The sequence below is a fragment of the Indicator indicator genome, chromosome 6 (genome assembly GCF_027791375.1).
Source record: "Indicator indicator isolate 239-I01 chromosome 6, UM_Iind_1.1, whole genome shotgun sequence".
Taxonomy (NCBI): domain Eukaryota; kingdom Metazoa; phylum Chordata; class Aves; order Piciformes; family Indicatoridae; genus Indicator; species Indicator indicator.
In genome coordinates this window covers 22213564-22234726 of record NC_072015.1, presented here as the reverse complement: position 1 = coordinate 22234726, position 21163 = coordinate 22213564, and the positions used below count along the sequence as shown (strand labels likewise).

Genomic DNA, 21163 nt, shown 5'->3' with positions numbered 1-21163 from the left:
TGTCATCTATCCAAAATGGAGCAGCCATCATTTTTTATAAAACATCCCTTTAATTCAGTTCTTTTAAACTTCAGACTGGTGTACATTACAGATGTACAAAATCTTTTTCCCTTAGAAACAAACTTTCAGCTGTTGTGAAGTAATAGTGATGTTATCTTCAATTTACAGGAAGGTAAATTATTTGTTTGGGTCTCAAATGAAGAGCATTCAACATTACACTATACTTTGGAGTATTCAACATTACACTATACTTTTCAGCATCCTGTTGCCAGTCTTAATCACTGAATCTTTTCTTCCCCTTGTGTACATAACAAAATCACTCTTCTAAGTTTTGCTTTGAATTACTAGAATGCAAATACAAGCCCATCCTTGGCAACAGCTCATTGAAGAGACATGATTTAGAGTGCTATTACTCTGCTGTCAATAAAAGCAAAATTTGATTTGTTTGCTTATAGTTGCTAAGGAGTAAGACTTTCAGAATACTAAATTTGTATGACACTCAAACGAAACCTTTAGAGTAGCTGCCAGTAATGCCCACATCTCTACTCTAACTCTTTTCTTACAGCTTCACCTGTAATTTGTCAGTTTTGTAAGTATTAAAGATAGACCATTTTGGACCAAAGTGCTTAAGCAGTTGCCCTATAAAACACTTAAACATTTTAGGAAATCAGTTTTGAAGTATCACACTAGGAAATTGTGGAGTATTCTTTCAAGCACAACCCCTTCTGACATATAGCTTAATTTTTTCACATAACTAGGCTATTTTTATCATTATTCTAGATCAGAAATGCTGCACAAAAATACGCTGAAAAGAAAAATAAAATTTTAAGAGCTAAAAAAGCATTATGGAATGCAGATAATGCATGCACAGTACCAGGAAGGATAAAATGACCGCAATAGGCTTCACTACACTTGCTGTATAGTCCGGCTGAGTAAGGGTATGACAGGAAGAGTGGCAACTCTGACATTTGTGGAAGACTCCTTGAGACATGTTAAACTTACTAAATGGTGATTATTGTATTTTAATACATGCTAATATACCTTGAATACATAGAACTTCTTGTTAAAAATCACTACATCAGACAAAGATGAACAGTGAGCTGTTTGTGCAGTCAGCAAAAGAAATTTAGAAGACAGTACAGCTTTTCAGTCAATGCTTTGTTTTGTTTTTCTTTTTTTCTGAAACATGCAAACTTTAACTCAATGGTTGATTAGGACAGGTTAGACTGATGGGCTAAGGCTAACTATATGAAGTTTAACTAAGCCAAGTTCCAGGTCCTCCACCTGGGTCACAACAACCCTATGGTAAGCTACAGACTTGGGGATGTGTGGTTGGAAAGCTGACCAGGAGAGGGACCTGGAGGTATTGGTTGACAGTCAATTAAATATCAGTCAGCAGTGTGCCCAGGTGGCCAAGAAAGCCAATGGCATCCCGACTGGTATTAGAAACACACGTGGCCAGCAGGAACAGGGAGGTGATCATCCCCTAGTACTCAGCACTAGTGAGGCCAAACCTCAAGTACTGTATTCAGTTCTGGGCCACTCACTATAAGAAAGACATTGAGGTTCTGGATCATGTCCAGAGAAAGACAATGAGGCTGGAGAAGGGCCTGGAGCACATGGCCTATAAGGAGCATCTGAAGGAGCTGGGGTTGTTCAATCAAGAGAAGAGGAGGCTGAGAGGAGACCTCATCACTCTCTACAACTACCTGAAGGGAGACTGGAGTGAGGAGGGGGCCAGCCTCTTCTCCTTGGTGTCAAGCAACAGGACTAGAGGAAATGGTTTCAAGCTGCACCAAGGGAGGTTCAGTGTGGATGCTAGATATTTCTTCACAGAGAGGGCTATAAAACATTGGAATGGTCTGCCCAGGGCAGTGGTGGAGTTGCCATCCCTGGAGGTGTTTAAGCAGCATGTGGTCGTGGTGTTACGGACATGGTTTAGGATTGACCTTAAACTGGGTCAAAAGTTGGACTGGATGATCTTTGAGGTCTCTTCCAAACAGGTGTGTTCTGTGATTCTGTTAGAACAATGCCAGCATACCTCTTAGCACCTGGGATTTAGTAGTACGCTCGGCAGGACCAAAGTCTATAGCACAACCGAACAAACACGTCATGACTTCAGCAGGTGTACAAGTATGGACGGTGTCATCGATTTGCTGCTCGACTAAGGTCTCTATACACGTGTATTCTTATTCTATGTTAGGGCCGCAGTAACTGCATTACAAGATGGATTCAACAATTGTAAAGTTAAAAGGGAAAAAAAAAAGGAGCTGTTGATATCCCGATCTTGCAGAATGTCCATTCTAATTTCCTTCCCTGTGATTCTCTCATGGTTATATTTCCCTACCTAAATATTTGTCTTGTTAGAGATGCATTCCCCCCTACATAAAGAGCAACTAGTTGCTTGAGATAAGGAAGAATGCTTATCCTGTACCTATTCATCTTCAGCATTTCTCCTATCACCTAGTGTTGCACATAGGAAGAGTTAAAGCAACAGAATAGACAGACCATTAGTTTCATAGAGCCCAGGGCTCAACAGTCCTATTTCTACAGAAAAATCCAATTCTCTGTTTAACCAGGTATTATAATATTTATAACATTTTTTTTCAAGTGAAGTTAAGCAAGAGGGTGATATGGGAGGACTTTTCTCTCTGTCAGTACTATTTGAAGACAAATCTCCATTGGAAGAGTACATTCTGTGAGCTATGTAAAATTACAGAATTACAGAAAATTGATAGAACCATAATAGGAGACATCCACATCTTGTCTCCTTGATGATATTCTGCACAGCTAAACACTGAAATTCTGACCTGATTATTATTCCCTCATTTTCTAGAGGATAACATACAACAAATATCAAACAGTAAATGATTGTTACATAGGCCAGGTATCACCTGAGACATTACCAGTCCTTTTTTAAATTTTTTTTCTTTCTTTTTTTATATGTGTGAGCAAATCTCTCTCCACTTTCTTCACAGAACTTTCAAAGTTACGTTTCAGCCTGTTTTCTGTCCTGATCCATAATCAGTCCTAAAGAAAGAAAATCATACATCCAGCAGCAGGTGCGAATCAAGTCTAAAGATTTTTGTTTGTTCCTTACAAACTATAATTCCATGGTAACATTTCCAATCACATACCCAAAGAGTATCAGCAGGAGAACAGTGGCTGCCAAGTTCTTTCGGAAAGTGAAGGCTGATAGCTGGAAGGCGCTAATAACACCAACACAGAGGGTAACTGGAACCATGTAAACCATCTAGAAACAGAATAAAAAAGTCACTTAGCCAGTCACCATCTTTTATAAGTCTTACTTATTTAACATAGCAAGGCTCTACAAATTTTTTCATATTTGCAATATGATTACACCATAAATTAGGAAGAATTACATAGAAGAGTTCGGAGACTTCACAGTCCACACTTACTGTGAAACTGCCCCTCTATTACACACACACACGAAATGGCTAGACAAAATAAAATCCAACTACAGAATATTCTCTTTAATTCCATTTCTATTCACCTTTCCAAAACATCCATTTAACAAGCTAAGTGTTCCAGATAATGAGTCCTTATGGGACTATTGCGCTCCAAAACATCAAATTATGCTGTGAATACAGTCTTAGATTCAGAAACACCAGTATCACTGGTTGGTGCTTCAGTCATAAGAGAGCAGAATCACAGAATCATAGAATCATTTAGGTTGGAGAAAACCTTTAAGACCATTGAGTCAAACCAATAGTAAAGATACAATTATAAAAGATAAGTTAATGAAGGACCATGTGTGCTGATGAAGCAAATGACAACTTTTAATGGAAACAGATAAGATCATAGAATCATAGACCTGTTGAGATTGGGAGAGATCATCAAGTCCAACTGCTCGCCCTGAGATCACAATGCCACCACTACTGCTAATCCACTATCACTAAATCATGGTCTGGTTTGGAAGGGTCCCCCAAAGGTTGTGTAGTCCAACCCCCTCTGCAGTAAGCCAGGGCATTCTCAACTAGATCAGTTTGCCCAGAGTCCTTTGAGCCTACATTGAATATCTCCAGGGATGGATGCCTCTGAGTGCCATATCCATGTGTCTTGTAAATAACTCCAGTGATGGTGAGTCCACCACTTCCCTGGGCAGCCTGTTCCAATGCTTGATAGCCCTCTCTGTGAAGAAATTTTTCCTAATATCCAACCTGAACCTCCCCTGAAAAAACTTGAGACCATTTCCTCTTGTCCTGTCACTTGTTGCATGTGCGAAGACACTGATCCCCACCTTGCTTCAACTTCTTTTGAGGTGTTCACAGATTCACAGATTGCATTAGTTTAGAAGCGACCCTCAAAGGTCATCTTGTCCAACCTGCCCTGCAGTGAGCAGGGACACCTCCAACTACATCAGGCTGCCCAAGTCCACATTGAGTTTGATCTTGAATGTCTCCAAGGATGAGGCTTCAACCACATTCCTGGGCAGCCTGCTCTGATATTTTACCACTCATTGTGAAGAACTCCTTCCTTATGTCCAACCTAAATCTATCCTGCTCCACTTTAAAACCCTCCCCTTCTGAAGACTTAAATAACCCCAGTTCCCTCAGCCATTCCTCATAAGACCTGTATTTGAGGCCCTTCACCACCTTGTTTGGCCTTCTCTGGACATGCTCCAGCACCTTAATGTCCTTTTTGAAGTGAGGAGCCCAAAACTGAACACAGTACTCAAGGTGTGGCCTCACCAGTGCTAAGTACAGGGGCACAATCACTTCCCTACTTCTGTTTGCCACACTCAGTAATGTTTAGAAAAGTTTCAGCCACCAGGCAACAGGGAAAGCAGTTTGCTTGTACTCTTGGCGTAATGGTAAGGGGGATGTGATTATTATAGGGGATTCATATCTAACTATTCAAGAGAGATGGATTCTGATTTCAACTAGCAGTGTCAATATGTGAAAAGCTGTCCTCAGTTCCACCCTCAGTGTCGGACTGCTCTGTGCCTCTATTTCTGCCTGTATAATATTTAACCTTATTCAAGGTCTTCTTAAATATTCAATGTAGAACACTTACTGTTAAAATAGGACTTTCATACTGAAGTACAATACAAACCTGTCTAAAATTAAACTAGAGGGCCTCACTTATTTGCCAATGGGAAGATAGATCTTTTCTTAAGAGAAGGACAATGGAGTGAAATGTAGACAGATATTATGCTCTTAAACTGGCAAAGTTAATGTCGGGGGGGAATTTTCATCCCACCACACCTTGTTCTCAGGGTACCTTACTTAGTGCCATATACAAATATACCATACCAATCCACAGATTTAGCCTTCAGTTATTCTGGAGCTGCTTTTAAAAATATGGTAGAGAACTCACAAAGCATAATCTGAAAAAAAATCTCTGTTTGTCACAAAATTTTCTTAGCACTTACACATTTTCCATTTGTTGAATATAGTAAGAAGACCATTCATATGTATAAATACCGTAAAACCAGCCTGATTTTCATTACAGCAATTTCATAAATCAAATACTCCTTCAGGTCCACTAAAGATTATGCTACCAATAATACAATGCACATTCTGCAAAACTCAAAATGTGTAAAGGGATATCAAATTTGACAGTCCATATATTCATATGTTCAGCGTCCCTAGATGATCTGTGGCAAAATCAGCATTAAAAGCAGTGTCTGATCTTTCCCAGATAATGATTGATCATGCAGTACAGAGCTGAATTCGTGAGAACATTTTGAAGGGAAGAGATTGGCAGAAAATAATGAGGAATTGACTTTGCTTCACAAGGAGAAACTGAATGATGAAGGACTGAGTTTCTAACTAAGCTCTCTTATCTGACATGGCAGAAAAAGGAATGCAAAGATTGACTGACCAAGTAAATAATTGGACAACTGTATGCTCTTACTTAAAGCTTGCTCGGGTGTGAAAACTCTGATTTCAACCACAGATGGGTGAAGCTTTAATGTTTCAGACTTAGAACAGTCTGAATGAGAAGGGAGAGTGTTCCAAAAATACTTGTTTCTGACCAGACTACTTTGTGTTGCCTATGCTGGATTGAAGCAACTCCTTCCATGACTCAGTGTGCTAAGAAAGGTGCAGTAGTGTTATGTCCCTCTTCTGGGGCCAAGAATTGTTTTACTTTTGAATAACCCAGGTGACTCCAATTGCTCACTATTGCCTCCAAAACCAGTCTCCTAATCCAAAACACCTTCTTTGAGAAGTGAACTATCAGCACCCTAGTTCTTTGAAAGCAACAATTCTATCCCTTTTCCAGAAGTAGAGGACCAATCTCAATTTTTTACGAAACACTCAACACAAGTGAATTATGAAAAAGCCTTTCAGTAAGGAGGATATACATATGCCTTATATATGTATAAACATATATATTCACATGATTTGTAAACATATATAGTGGCATAATTTTTAATCTTAGTTTTTAAAAGTTACCTTTGGAAAACATATTTGAAGATCATTTCTGGAATTCATGCTTAAATGGAATCTAAACAAGCTCCCTTACACAGCCAATGAAAAATCAATGATGAGGAACTAGCAGTGACATGAGAAAGTTAATTCTGTTTCACTACCTTTGCTTATTGGCCTGAATAAAATTAAAATCCTGGGCTTCAAAAAGTAAAAATTCCTTTTTCATATAATTACATTGGGTTAAGTCTCACCTGCTGAAGTCAGGTCTCTGTCTTTACATTCCATTAAAAGGGTAAGATTTAAGAAAAAAATAATTTTTGTGGTACTTTCAGAAGAAGAGAAGATTTTCAGATTTACTAATGAACTATATGCAGACAATGAACCAGCAATGTGCACTGGCAGCCCAAAAAGCCAACCATACTCTGGGCACATCAAAACATGTATGGCCAGTAAGTCAAGGGAGGTGGTTCCGCCCCCGTACTCTGCTCTTGTGAGACCTCACCAGGAGTACTGTGTCCAGCTCTGGAACACCCAGCACAAAAAGACATGGATCTGTGTAGAGAGTCCAGAGAAGGCCACAAAGGTGATCAGAGGACTGGAGGACTTCTACGAAGACAGATTGAAAGAATTGGGTGTGTTCAGCCTGGAGAAGGGAAAGCTCCCGAGAGACCTTATAGCAGCCTTCCACTACCTGAAGGGGGCCTACAGGAAACCTGGGGTGGGACTTTTTATGAGCATGCAGTGACAGGACAAGGGGCAATGGGCTTTAAACTAGAGCAAGGTAGACTTAGATTAGACATTAGGAAGAATTTCTTTACTTTGAAGGTGATGAAACACTGGAAGTGTTTAAGACCAGGCTGGATGAGGCTTTGAGGAACCTGGTTTAGTGGGAGGTATCCCTGCCCATGGCAAGGGTGTTGGAAGTAGATGGTCTTTAAGGTCCCTTCCAATTCAAGTGATTCTATGATTCATATTATTTGTAATGCTAACAATGATAGAAATTACTATGTGTGAGAAAAATAGTTCTTCAGGACAGAGACTCCACCCATTTCTGATCTAGGTCATTCTGTATATATGAATTCATAAATAATATTTTCTGTTGTCTATCCTGCCAGAAATAAAAGGGCACCAGTTGCAAGTACCTCTCATATTACCCAGCAACAAACAAAATCATGCCTTTTTCTTAGTTTTAGCTGAGATAGAGTTAATTTTCTGGTAACTGGTACAGTGCTGTGTTTTGGATTTAGTGCAAGAATAATGTTGATAACACACTGATATTTTAATTGTGGTTAAGCAGCACTTATCCTAAGTATTTCCCATGCTCTGCCAGCAAGAAGGAACACAAGAAGCTGGGAAGGAGCATGGCCAGGACAGTTGATACGAGCTAGCCAAAGGGATATTCCATAACACAAAACATCATACTTAGCATGTAAACTGGGTAGAGATGGCCCGGAGGAGCAGACTCCTGTATGACCATTGATCAGCAGGTGGTGAGCAATTGCTTTGTGTATCACTTGTCTTCTCTTGGGTTTTATTTCTCTTTAGTTTTGTTATATTTCTTGTCATCATTATCATCATCCTTATGTTGTTGTTATTGTTGTTTGTGGGGGGTTTTGTTATTATTAATTGGTATTATGATATTTTGGTTTTGTTATTAGGCTACTCCTATCTCATCATGAAAGATTTACTTTTGTCTTTCCAATTCTCCTCCCCGTTCCACTGGGAGGGGGCAGGAATGAACAAGTAGCTGCATGGTGCTTAGTTGCTGGCTGGGGTTAAACTACAACAGCCTTTAAAGTATCTGACAAATATCTTTAGGATTCTGTAACTACCTGAAAGATTTTGCCAGTGGTAATTCAAAGCACAGAAATTCCTGCTATGAACAGCTGTGTGGAAGATTCTCTCTGTCTAGTTTGTTTAACCAGCTTCCTCTTTTTTGTATAACAGTGTAAGTACCTAAAGCCAGCATATGCTTTACCTACATTCAGCTTTGAAAATGAAGAATAAAAACACCACCTTCAAGAATTTTCATGAAATTGCAGAATGTTAGGGGTAGGAAGGGATGTCTGGAGATCATCTAGTTCAACCCCCCTGCTAAAGTAAGCTCACCTAGATGAGGTTGATCAAGAATGTATTCAGGTGAGTTTTGAAAGACTCCAGAACGGAGACTGCACAGTCTCCCTGGGCAGCCTGTTCCAGTGCTGTGTCATCATAAAAGATTTTTTTCCTTATGCTTAGGTGGAATTTCCCATGTTTTAGTGGTGTGCATTGTCCTTTGTAATGTCGTTGGTAACCACTGAGAGAAACTGGGCACACGCACCCTTTACATATTGATAGGCATTGTTAAAATCCCCTCTCAGTCTTCTCCAGGATAAAGAGCCCCAGGTCTCTCAGGATCCCCTCATAAGAGAGATGTGCTCCAGTCCCCCAGTCATCTCTGTACTCTCTGCTGGACTCTCTCCAGTTCCCCATCTCAGTTCATCTGACAATATTGAAGTAGGAATGGTGTCCCAGTGCTTGTTAACATGACAGGCAAGAACTGTTGCTCTACACAATTCAATCACAGTAGTTAAAAATATGCACCTGAATGCATGCTGCCCCGCACCATACATACCATATCACAGCAGAAGTGAGCAAGCCAGTAAGTTTTGTAGCCCAGGCCTGTGATGTGCTGCAAGCGTTTTGTGCCAGCTACTCTGTCTTTCACAATGGCACTTCCAATAGAAGCGGTAAGGATAGAGAAGCCCAGCATGATACACAGGGCTACCCCACACTGACGAACATTCTCCATTCTAGGGTACAAAGCAAAATGGCACATTGCAAACACTATGTCAATAAAACCTCACAAAACCCAAACATTTTCAAGGCCACCTTCTTACCAAAACAACACTAGACATCAGGACCTTAGTCCTGTTCCCAAGCATGTTTGTACAGTGTAAACCTCTAATTATAGAACAGGAGCAAGATGATGTAAGTAACAAAACTATACATGAACTATACACGAACTATACACAGCACAGCACCAGTTTAAAGTCTGAAGAGTAAAGTTAAGCTTTTGCAAATATTTCCTCACCTACAGAAAACTAAATTTTAAAACCTTGACAATCATTTGAAGCAATTACCTGTTTGAAAATGTGATGACCTGTTCACAAATGCTCTGTAAAGGGCAGTCAGTATAAATTTGGGATAATTCTCTAGAAAATAGTGCAACTATATCTGATATAGACACTAGTCTTGACATATAAACACCAGACTACTGAAAATGCTTCATTCAGTGGAACTGAACTGAATCAATCAAGTCATAACATCTGTTGCTTGCAACGTACACGCTTATTGAATTAATAGTTTCAATTATGAGCTGTTACATATTTTAACAGTTTGCTCACATTTTATCCTCATCCAGCAAAGCTCCTCCATATGGTTGGCTATAGAGTGTGATCCCTGTGAAAACAAAACTAAATTATGATATACTGAAAGCTGCATCACAACTTCAAGTTGTAAAGTACATTGTTGACACCTTAATACACAAAATGAATGAAAAAGCTAAATGTTTAGTAAGAAACAGAAAGATGTCAACCACCAAGTTGCAAAATCAAATACTGTCTTTTGTTTAGTGATTTCCAGAATCTGGGTTCACCGACATTTAATGGGTAAACATAAATAGTATCTGCTTTTCCACATTTGGGAATGTAGAAATTAGTTCAACAGTGCTGTGTATTGCTGCAGGATTTATATCACAGAAGAGACCAAATGCAAAACCAAGGTAGAATTTGTTCATATAGTTAGTGTTCTGGAATATGACATCATAGATTCATAGAATTCCAGGTTGGAAGGGACTCCAAAGATCATCTGTTCCAACCTTTCAAGGTAATATTATAGTTTAAATGACATGGTCCAGAACCCTGTCAAGCTGAGTCTTAAAAGTGTCCAATGTAGGGAAATCCACTATTTCTCTTGGGAGATTATTCCAATGTCTAACTGTTCTCATGATAAAAATTTTTTTCCTGTGGTCCAATCAGAATTTCCACAGGAGCAGCTTGTACACATTACCCCTAGTCTTTTCCATGTGATTCTTTGTAAGAAGGGAGTCTACATCATCCTGGTAGCCATGCTTTATGTACTGGTACACAGTAATAAGGTCTCCCCTAATCCCCTAAGCCTTCTCTTCTCAAGGCTGAACAACCCCAGTTCTCTCAGCCTTTCTTCATATGACAGGTCTTCCAGTCCTTTGATCACTCTTGCGGCACTTCTATGGACAATTTCCAGCCTGTCTGCATCTTTTCCATACAGTGGGGACCAAAACTGCACACAGTACTCCAGGTGTGGTCTGACAAGCACTGAGTGAAGTAGGATAATGACTTCTTTATCTCTGCTGGCAATACTCTTGTCAATACAATCCAATATCTAGTTGTCTGTCTTTGCCACTGCAGTACATTGTTCACTCATGTTGAGATTATTGTCAACCAAGCCCTTCAGGTCCCTTTCCACAGGGCTGCTCTCCAGCCAGGTAGATCCCACCTGCACTCCTGGGTTATGCATTCTTCACTGCAACACCCTACATCTATCCCCACTGAACTTCATAAGGTTCTTGCTAGCCCACTCCTTCAGCCTGTACAGGTCTTCCTGGAGGTGGCTCTCCCTTCTTGAGTATCAACCTCTCCACTCATTTGATGTCATCTGCAAAATTCAGCAGAGTGCTCTTGATACCAACATTTAGTTCACTTAAGATATTAAACAGGGGGCCAATATCAAACCCTGAGGAACCCCACTTCTGACTGGCTGCCAGTTTGAGTTTGTCAGCCAGTTCCCCACCCACCACAGAGACCACTTGTCTAGACTGTAATGTGCCAGTTTCTCTAGGAGAAGGCTATGGAGGGCAGTGCCAAAAGCCTTAGAGAAGTCCAGATCAAGAATGTCCACCTCTTGAGTTATACAGAAGAGACCAAATGCAAAACCTAAGGTATAATTTGTTTATACCACTAATGTTCTGGAGTAAGGTAGGTTGTTACCAACATTTATATATTGGTATTTTAAAATTTTAAAACATTTCTAGATTGCTGATACTTTGCAGAGAAAAACTTTCACTAAATTTACAGAATAGAGAACACCTCAGACTGAAAGTGTGGAGCTTTAAATTAAAAAGCTATCCAGTTGGGAGACCAAGAAAAATTCTGAGTAGCAATGCACTGTTAGGCTTATTTTGATTCTTGACACAACCAGCCTGTAGCAATCTAGAAAACTGAAATTCATAAATGGAAGGTAGTTTATGTATAAAAACTGTAGCTTTTGGGTTTTTTTTTTTTCCTTTCAAGCAAAACATGAAAAAAAGGCAGGGGGAGGAGAAATTTTCAGTGCAAAAGTTTCTGTCTAACAGATCTTCATGACTTATTTCTGCATGTGTATCTGACAGGTGTGCCAGCAATAATTTAATATCAACTGAACATTCTTACAATAAGATCAAGCCACCACTATCTGATTGGAGTATTTAATAAAAATATGCGGTTGACAATTAAAAGAAAAAGAAATAAATAACTCTGTCCTCACGGCAGCTGCAATCTTCTCAGTATCTCTCTGGCAAAAAAAAATAAATTGTTGGCAGCCTTAGATTAACTCTGCAGGATGTCACTTAATTGAATGTGCTTTGTCATATTCTGTTAGAGTCCATCTATAAAATGGTAAAAATTGTCTTTGTTCCAGTAATAGGTGCAATTTTTCTGAATATATCTATACATTTATTTTTGTCCCCGTAATTATTCATTCTTCATCTTCAAATCAAAGTAATCTAAACCACTAAGTTACTAGGCAGTAAAAAGCTGAACAACAGAAGGTGATGGTTAACTTGCATAAAAACTAGTACAATGTAAAGATTTTTTCAAATCTTTTTTTTTCAAAAGCTGTACACTGAAGCCCAGCAGTAGTTGGCAAATCAAAAGAAGGTTCATGTTAATAAGGTGTTGATTCACCATTAGTGGACGTGTTATTTGAAGAAATCTTTCATGTCATTTGCCTAGAGGGGCTGTTTAAAGTTTGCATTTGTTATTCATTTGCACCATTAATGTTTTAAACAACAGCTGCTATTTGTTCTGAAGCAAAAAATGGCATATTAAAACAAAAACAAAAACCAACCCAACATTTTCCCCACCAGAACTAAGTATTAATCAAAATTTCTTTTATGTAAAGGAAAAGTAGCATGACAAAAAAAGCTTCATTCCCAGATTTTTTTACTAAACATCTCCCATAGTTCACATACTAGAAGAATTACTTACTCCATATATATAAATATAAAGTTTTTATTGAATTAGAAACTAGTAGTCAAAAATAGATTTAAACCAGATTTTTACCACACAGACAAGCTGAAACCAATCTGAATTTATTTTCAGATCCAGTTAGTGGAAAAAAAAAAACAAACAAACCTGATTTTCAGAATTAACTTAATTACAATGGAACTTTGGAAAATGAGAATCCTGGTTTTCTTAAAAGTAGTAACCCTTTTTTTACAGTCAATTTCCACTCAAACCACCATGTAATAAAACAAAAGATTGCATTTTTAAAAATTTACTCCTACAAATCAGATTACATTTCCCAGGATGGCTGAATTAAAATTAACTGAAATATGACCATGCTAATATAAGCTCAGTTCTACACTACTATATTAGAATTCAAAACTATATCAATGTAATAAATATAATACTTGCCTTTCATTTATTATTTAATGGTTTTTGATTAATCTGGACCATGGTACATTTTTTGGTACAATGATTTCTTCCTTCCCCCTCACTGGCTAAAGATAGATGATGAATCTATATAAAACCGTCAAACTGTCTTGCAGTTCAGAGGGAAAAAGTTCCCTTGAACCTAAAGCAAAGCAAATTATAAACTATCTTCCAACAGCAAGATAAGCCAAGACATTTGATATAACACTGCTTTGCTAGACTGTGGTTTTCTTGTTTAGTTTAAAAAATTCCTTCTGTGTACTTCTATAATGTATTTCTTCCTAAATTTTTCCTATACATCTAAACTATCTTTGTTTACATACATCTCTTTCCCAACACAGCTGTTAACATGATGTAAAATGTATTTATTGACACTTTCTTGCCTTAATAAACCTTCTTATTATGTAAAGCTTAATGATGTTCATTAAGTTGAAGACTAAAAGCCATCTTTGAGGACTTAAAATAAAGACCATAAATGACAAAAAAACCAAGAATTTCTAAATGACAAAGCTCCTATTAAACAGATGCATGTGGTGTTTATGGAAAAATGTCTTTTAAGGATTATGTTTGCAAGTCTTGAGCAAACAATCTTCAAGGCAAATTTAATAAATCAGTATTCACAAGGGAAATACAAGAGAGGCAATATCAACAAAAAATATATGATTCAGCTCTAACTCTGTGTGCTTCCTCTCATAAATTTCTCAATCTAAAATTATGTTTTCTGTATATACAGATTGCTATGATATTTCCCTTACTTAATAACAACTAGAATTTTCCCAATTCTCCTAAAACATCCTTTGTCTATGTCTTCGGCACAGAGTTATTTTTACTATTTATGCTTCTTTATGGATGTAAGTGAAAAGTTGTAATAGCCACCAATTCCAATCTTTCCAAAGCCCTGTATTAGCAAATCCAGAAAAGGAAAAACTCTGACCATGGAGACAGATACAGCGTATCAGGATTTTAATGCGATATTCAGAGAGTAAGTGAACATGATGCCAAGATGTTCTTAGACAAATTAATCTGCACTATAAGAAATAAGAGTGTGAGAAATGAGAAGGCACTATTTCCCTGATTAGAGTGAAGAGCATCTTCAAGAAAGAAACATGATTGTATATATTCATTAACTGATCTATTTATGCATGTATAGTTCTGAAAAGGAATGAAGCAAGATGTCAATCCCAATAGAGACCAAGCAAAAATTATTTGGTAATATATTTTTAATCTGGCTTTCAGGTAAGAAACTTTGTTCCCTTTCTTTCCTCAGTTGTTTTGCCTACAGTCAACTACTTTTTTTGTGGTGTGTCCTTTTTACTTTTTTTTTTCTTTTCTCCTTTTTTCTCAAAAAAAAAAAAAAAGTGAAAATTCTGTTGCTATCTCTTGTATTTTTCATGGAAAGACTTCACCAAACTGAGATGCAAGGGCATTTTTACCAGTCCTGGAAGGAGGAAAGTAAAAGCTTCACAGTTTTAACTATAAATTTCATGAATAACACAGCTGGGACAGGGGTGAGTAAGTACATTGGAAATGCCACTAATTGCTCCATGCTCCATGCTTAATAGTAGAAAAAAAATCTCAGGTTTCTTCAAGATTACATGTCATCACCACAGGCTAATCAGAATTGTCCTTGGTATATTTTGTGGTTCTGCACTGTATTTTGGGTATCTGAGCCTGTCTTTTGGCACTCCTTTGTAAACAACCTCTTGTAGCATGTTGAGTCTTGATTAGTTTGGATATGTGCTACTAATTCTAACTGTTAAAGACTTGAATAGAAGACCAGTCTTGGTTTCTTCATTCCAGATAATTTGTTTCAGAGTAGAATAACATTAAATATTTTGTATAACAAAATAGTGTCTTTTAACAAGCTTTTCTTTGTAATCATTTAAAATTTACAGCAGTGTATCTAATTGTCCAAATTGAGACATCATTATTTACTGAAAATGACAACTTATATTTTATGTCAAATTCACATGGAGTAGCCACATTAATTATTTTCATTTTACTTTTCCCACACTAACCAGATATGGTTAAAGAGCTTTCTACTAAATGCCATTTCACAGTTTCCTTTGAAAAGGGGTTTGAAGTTACAATTCACAAAGCAATCAGGAAACTATTCAGTCACTTTCCACCAAAACTCAGGAGAAAATGGGTCTCTTGATCCCTTCAGCTCTTTTGAAGAACTGAATCTAAAAAAAATGAGGATGCTATATGAAAGCTTACAATGAGCCCTAACATGAAAGGTTTTTAAAAATCAATGACTTTGATAGAAGTCCTTGAGATGGAGCAGCTGCATCCCACAAGGCCTTTCTATATTGATACATTTCTGTTCTTTGAGTAGTGATGTAAGAGCTTTTTAAATCAATGTACTTTACAGACATCATTATATATAACTACCACTCCTTTTTTTTTTCATATAATGTAAAGAGGAAGCCAACAGTCCTTCCCCTATACTCTGGCAGTATAAACACATTATGACTCACCTGTATACAGTAAGGTCTGAAAAAACTTGCAATTAAGCAAGTCATCTTTTAGTTCTTTATTCCTCTTAATTATTCCATTATTTATTTGCTCACAATCACATTATCGAATTGTAGAAATGCAGCATTTCAGGAAAATATTTAAAAACAAATATCATTCATGTAAACTTGAAGACCTGCCCAAGCTAGAGTTTTGATAAAAACCTAGTACACCCTACCTTCTCTGTTGAATACTTTATGGCTTGTTTGTTTGCTAGTTTGTTTCACGTGTTGGTTTTCATTATCTGTCACTGAATTTATAACTTATTGGAAAACAAAATGTATTTGGTTTCATCTGCAGTTAAGACAAACGAGTTAAGATTTTTTTCCACGCTCAAAGCACAGACTTACATGATTATGAAGCTAGATGTGGCTCTCCACATGATACAGAAGATGAGCTATTCCTGAACTGCAGTTCTAAAATAAACATCTGATCCATTAACTGTGATAAACTGATGCAAATCAATCTGGCTAACTTCTGTTGCTCTATTTACATAAATCTCCAAGTAGCACACATTTTCTTCAATTATACCAGTCTTTACATGAAAATTACTAGAAGAAAACCTTTTAACCTTCCAAGCAACCTCACAGAGAACTTTACTAGCAAGTCGGTGGAGGTATGTGTGTGTGAATGTATCACAAAGAAAGGATTTGAATATCAGATTACACAATAATAAAAATGAAGTATTTCTGATCACCAAATAATGATAATTTCTTGCTCTTTCCTGCTCAGGATGATCAAGCATCATTAACTTGGATTGATGCAAAAAAACCCAAAACAAAACTACAAAACACAAAACAAAACAACAACAAACACAACAAACACCCAAAAAACACCCAATGATCAATTCTTTTCACAGTTTTTTGAACAAATACAAATCCCTTGGGGTATAAAACAGTACAAGGTAGCATATGTCCTCTGTATTCTTTGGCACAATTTTTTTTCAAACTCTCACAGAATCCTTAGTCTATATGCCCTGTATCCTTAGACAAAAGCATTTAGCCTCCTTCTTAACTCTTTGTAACTAAAACCTATCACAAACTAGGACCAGTACTACCAATCTTCTACGAAAGCTACTAGGTCTGTCCCTGTGAATTAAATGGGTAGAGTTAGGCATGCTGTCTTGAACAACCCTTTCCTCTTCAGGAGAATTTCAGAGAACTCCAAGTGGGATCATGTTCAAGAAGTATCCACAGAATATAACTGCTTAGTGAAAGGGTTTCTCAGTATTTATACAAGCATTCAAAATAAGCTTTTTTTAATGTTGTTGAAGTATCACAGTAGTCACTACTCCATGTCCATGGCAATGCTCTACACTATTGAATTAAGTCACTTGCAGTAAAGCAATACAGAAGCACTTGTTATGTTGACAGGAAAAGATTATCATGAAAAATAAATCATGGCATTAATGCAAATCAGAATTAAAAAAACACATTTCTACAACATCCTGACAAACTTCCCTGTAGCAATTTCTAATGATATTCTATAATTGGCCCTTTATATAAACAGACTTTGCAAGAGGAAAAAAAATCATATAAAATATATAAAAGAATCTATTTCAGTGCTAAAATACAGTATGTAGTCTTCTGACTGATAATTTACAAGGCTGCAAGTAACTATTTTAATTTTAAACAACAACAAAAAATATTTCTTCTCTATCAGAGAAGTATCCTTAAATAAGAAATAGATAAAAGTCAAAGAGAACTGAACATAAGCAACCTGTATAGAATTGGAAAACTGTTGAGTTTCTTAAGAAAAAAAAAATATATATATTTGTCTCTAGACATATACACACACATACAGATTTGTATGTACATATACATGCACATAGATAGGTAAATGACTTCTCTTTTTAGCATTTCTCTAACAGGTCCCTCTGCATTGTGTCTCAAGAGCACAGTCAAACCTTCCTTATACACAAAAATAAACTACTTTCCAGTCTGTAAACACTACTTGTGAAGAGACTTAGCCAACATAATCTGTCAGATTACATAATGAGCACACATTTGTATAGATGACAGTCCAGAGCTTCAAATATTTGTTAAGCACTGTTTTACTTATTTTGCATCTGTGTCATGCAACAAAATAAAATACAACATTTCCAAAATCCTTGGTCTCCAACTGTAGTCTGGATGGTAAGCTCCCATGACAGACATAAAAGTGTGAGTACATAAACATTTCAGTTCCAGAATGGGATATCTAATGCTACAGAAAACAAGCTAGCGTTAACACTGATCATGAGCTGCAGGGAAAGTTGATTTAAAATTGATTAGTATTAAAAATTCTCATTAAAATAACTGACTTTGTTTCATTAAAAGTTTCTGCAGAAATATATTACCTTTTATTTGTTTTCGTAATTCATTTAGAAAAATAAAATCCTAGACACCTTGAGAGCAAGTAATGAATTTTATTTTCATTGCCATTATGGAAGCTTTTCTTAATGAATTTCCATTTTCAGTTACTCAGCATTCCTTCTCTCTTTTCACTGGTTTTCCTCTTCTTTCTTCCATATTCATTATAAACAGAATCACAGAATCAATAAGGTTGGAAAAGACCTCAAGGATCATCAAGTCCAACCTGTCAGCCAAGACCTCATGACTACTAAACCATGTCACCAAGTGCCATGTCCAATCCCCTCTTGAACACCTCCAGGGATGGTGACTCCACCACCTCCCTGGGCAGCACATTCCAATGTCTAATAACTCTCTCTGTGAAGAACTTTCTCCTCACATCGAGCCTAAAACCTCCCCTGGCATAGCTTGAGACTGTGTCCTCTTGTTCTGGTGCTGGTTGCCTGGGAGAAGAGACCAAATCCCTCCTGGCTACAACCTCCCTTCAGGTAGTTGTAGACAGCAATGAGGTCACCCCTGAGCCTCCTCTTCTCCAGGCAAACAATCGCAGCTCCTTCAGCCTCTCCTCGTAGGGTTTGTGTTCGAGACCTCTCACCAGCCTCGTTGCCCTAAACACACTGAAAATCATTTTACCATTACAGATAACCATCCTATCTTTTAAAAAAACTTAAAAATTTGCCATAGTCTAATTTTTAATTTGTTTAAACCAAACTAATTCACACTTTAGCTGAACCATAACAATTCAGAAGAGGAATGAACAGACATTACCCTGAAATATTGAGCCCAGATTTCAAACCAGTTGGCAACTTCCTTAAAGTTCACCTGTGTTAACAGATGATCCTTTAGCTGCAGGTTATTTTGTAAATTATTTTTTTAACTAGTTCTTATACAATTCAGGGATATCTGAATCAGAGAATCCAGATATGAAATATACTGATGTCTCTGTTTTTATATATAATAATAAGATATGCCAGATTCTCCTATTCCTTGAGTAACAGGAGACTCTACAGAAAGTCATGTTGCAGTATGAATTTTCAGGACATTCTGGGTTTGCCCTGGATATTTACATAAGGAGAGACTAAAGTGACAAAGACATTATTAAATTATACTCTGTTGTGTATTAATCATCCCAGTTAAGCAAGCTGTAACAGTAGTAACAGTAGTTTCACAGGGACAGACAATAGCAGTCAGAAAGCTGCCTGGCAGAAAAAGGGCATTGGTTGAGCCAGGGGTGTACTCAGGTGGTCAGAAAGGCCGAAAGCATCCTGGCCTGGATCAGAAATGCCATGGCCAGCAGGAGTAAGGAAGTGATTGTGCCCCTGTACTTTGTACATCGGTGAGACTGCACCTTGAGTTCTGCATCCGGTATTGGGTACTGCAGTATAAGAGACACTGAAGTCCTGGAGAAGGTACCAAGAAGGGCAGCAAAGCTGGTGAGTGGTTTGGAGAGCACGTCTTATGAGGGGAGGCTGAGGGAGCTGTGATTGTTTAACCAGAAAAGATGGAAGAATTTCTTCCCTGAAAGAGTTGTGAGGTGTTGAAACAGGCTGCCCAGGGAAGTGATGGAGCTACCAACCATGGAGGTGTTCGAAAAAAAATGAGCAGGTGTGGCATTTTGGAACACGATATAGGTGTCTTAGAGGTGTTGGGTACAAGTTTGGACTTCATGATCTTAGAGGTTTTTGTGCTACTTTAGTGATTCTATGATCCAAGGTGTAAAGAACCAATTTACACTTATAGGAATGTCCCTTGTAAAACACTGATAATGGCATAGTGAGATGTAAACTCACATTTTACCTTATTGTGCACTATATTCTTCACACAAACAAACACAAATAAAAGTTCCACTTATAAATCTTTCCAAGAAATGTGTGACACTGCAATTCTACTTTATATTATGAAAAATGTTCATACTTTAAATAATTTTACTTTATTTTAAAATGAATTTTCAAAAGATATGAAAAAAGACTTAAAGAAGGACTATTACCATACTGTCTCCAGTCCACATCAGGAGGCAAATTAAACCAGAGAATGAAGTTATTAAGTTCATTTAAGTAAGATGGCAGTGAATGGAAACCTTTTTGGTTGTACCACACCTGCAAGGGAAAATGGAAATTGTGAATAAAAATTATTTGAATCTGAATGCTTGTAGAAAACTTCCCACACATTGAAGATATCTAATTCTCCTGTTATGACAGTTATTTACAGAAGGTGAACTAGGTAAAACAGAATCAGCTAATACCGGTGTATTTATTATTATTACTAGTTACTTGCAGATAATTCTGTTTTCTCTTTCTAGTGGTATCCAAATACAATTCTATTTTCCTGTAGTCTATCCTATATCATGCTATGAAATACTACTCTGAGCTCCACTGTCATTTATTCTGTGCCTCTCACACTTGAACCTTTTTTGACATAAAATCTGTTACCCATTATTGAAAAAAATGAGCAGCTTTGGTCTATGACTGCTCTTGCTTACACTAGATTTTGCAATTTTTATGCTTCTTTATGTGGTCTTCACAACTGTGTGATTTCTTGACAGAATCTTATGGCCCCACATTTAATGAAAAGGAAAAAAAAAAAAAGAGAACAAATCCCAAACTCTTTCTCTCTTTTGGAAACTCATATGTAACTCCTTTGTTCTCCTGCAGTTCAGTCTACACAAACTAGATTTCCCATTCTTTAATCAACAAAAGAGTTCTTTAAAGAAATTAAGTGAAATAGAACCTCGGAGTCCTGAGGAAAACTGCAAATCTTTCACTGGTGGATCTTCTGTGCAAATAGTATTGAGAGTAAAGAAATATAAACAAGTGATCAAAGGTAACCTTTTTCACCCTCTCCATACACACCTATTCCTTATTCTATTTTTCAGGAAAAAAAATGTGCTAAATAGAAAGTTATATCTGCATAATGACACTCCACAACAATTGTGTTCATTGTGTTTAAAAAAAAAAAAAGGCAAAAATCTGATGGCATAGCCACATTTAACTGATGCAGGGAAAGGTCTCAAGTGTTCACAGAACACCTTAGAAATATTGTGACTAATATTCAAACAATGTAACGATACATTTCAATAACCCACGCATTAATTAGAATTATTCTTTCAAGCTGTGTTATATCTAACTGAATCAAACCACCAGGAAATAACCACAGTGAAACTGGATATTTCATTGTTTGTGATCTG

The 21163-nt window shown here is 37.2% G+C and overlaps 1 protein-coding gene across 1 annotated transcript in view; it reads right to left on the bottom strand.

Moving 5' to 3' along the window:
- ABCA13 (ATP binding cassette subfamily A member 13) overlaps positions 1-21163 on the bottom strand; it is a 181546-nt gene that overhangs the window by 41546 nt on the left and 118837 nt on the right. Inside the window, exons 42-45 of the mRNA XM_054381689.1 lie at positions 19967-20075; positions 9785-9839; positions 9013-9190; positions 3138-3253 (exon numbers count right to left, since the gene is read on the bottom strand). Of these exons, the coding sequence (XP_054237664.1) occupies positions 3138-3253; positions 9013-9190; positions 9785-9839; positions 19967-20075 (458 nt within the window). The remainder of the gene's footprint in view (positions 1-3137; positions 3254-9012; positions 9191-9784; positions 9840-19966; positions 20076-21163) is intronic.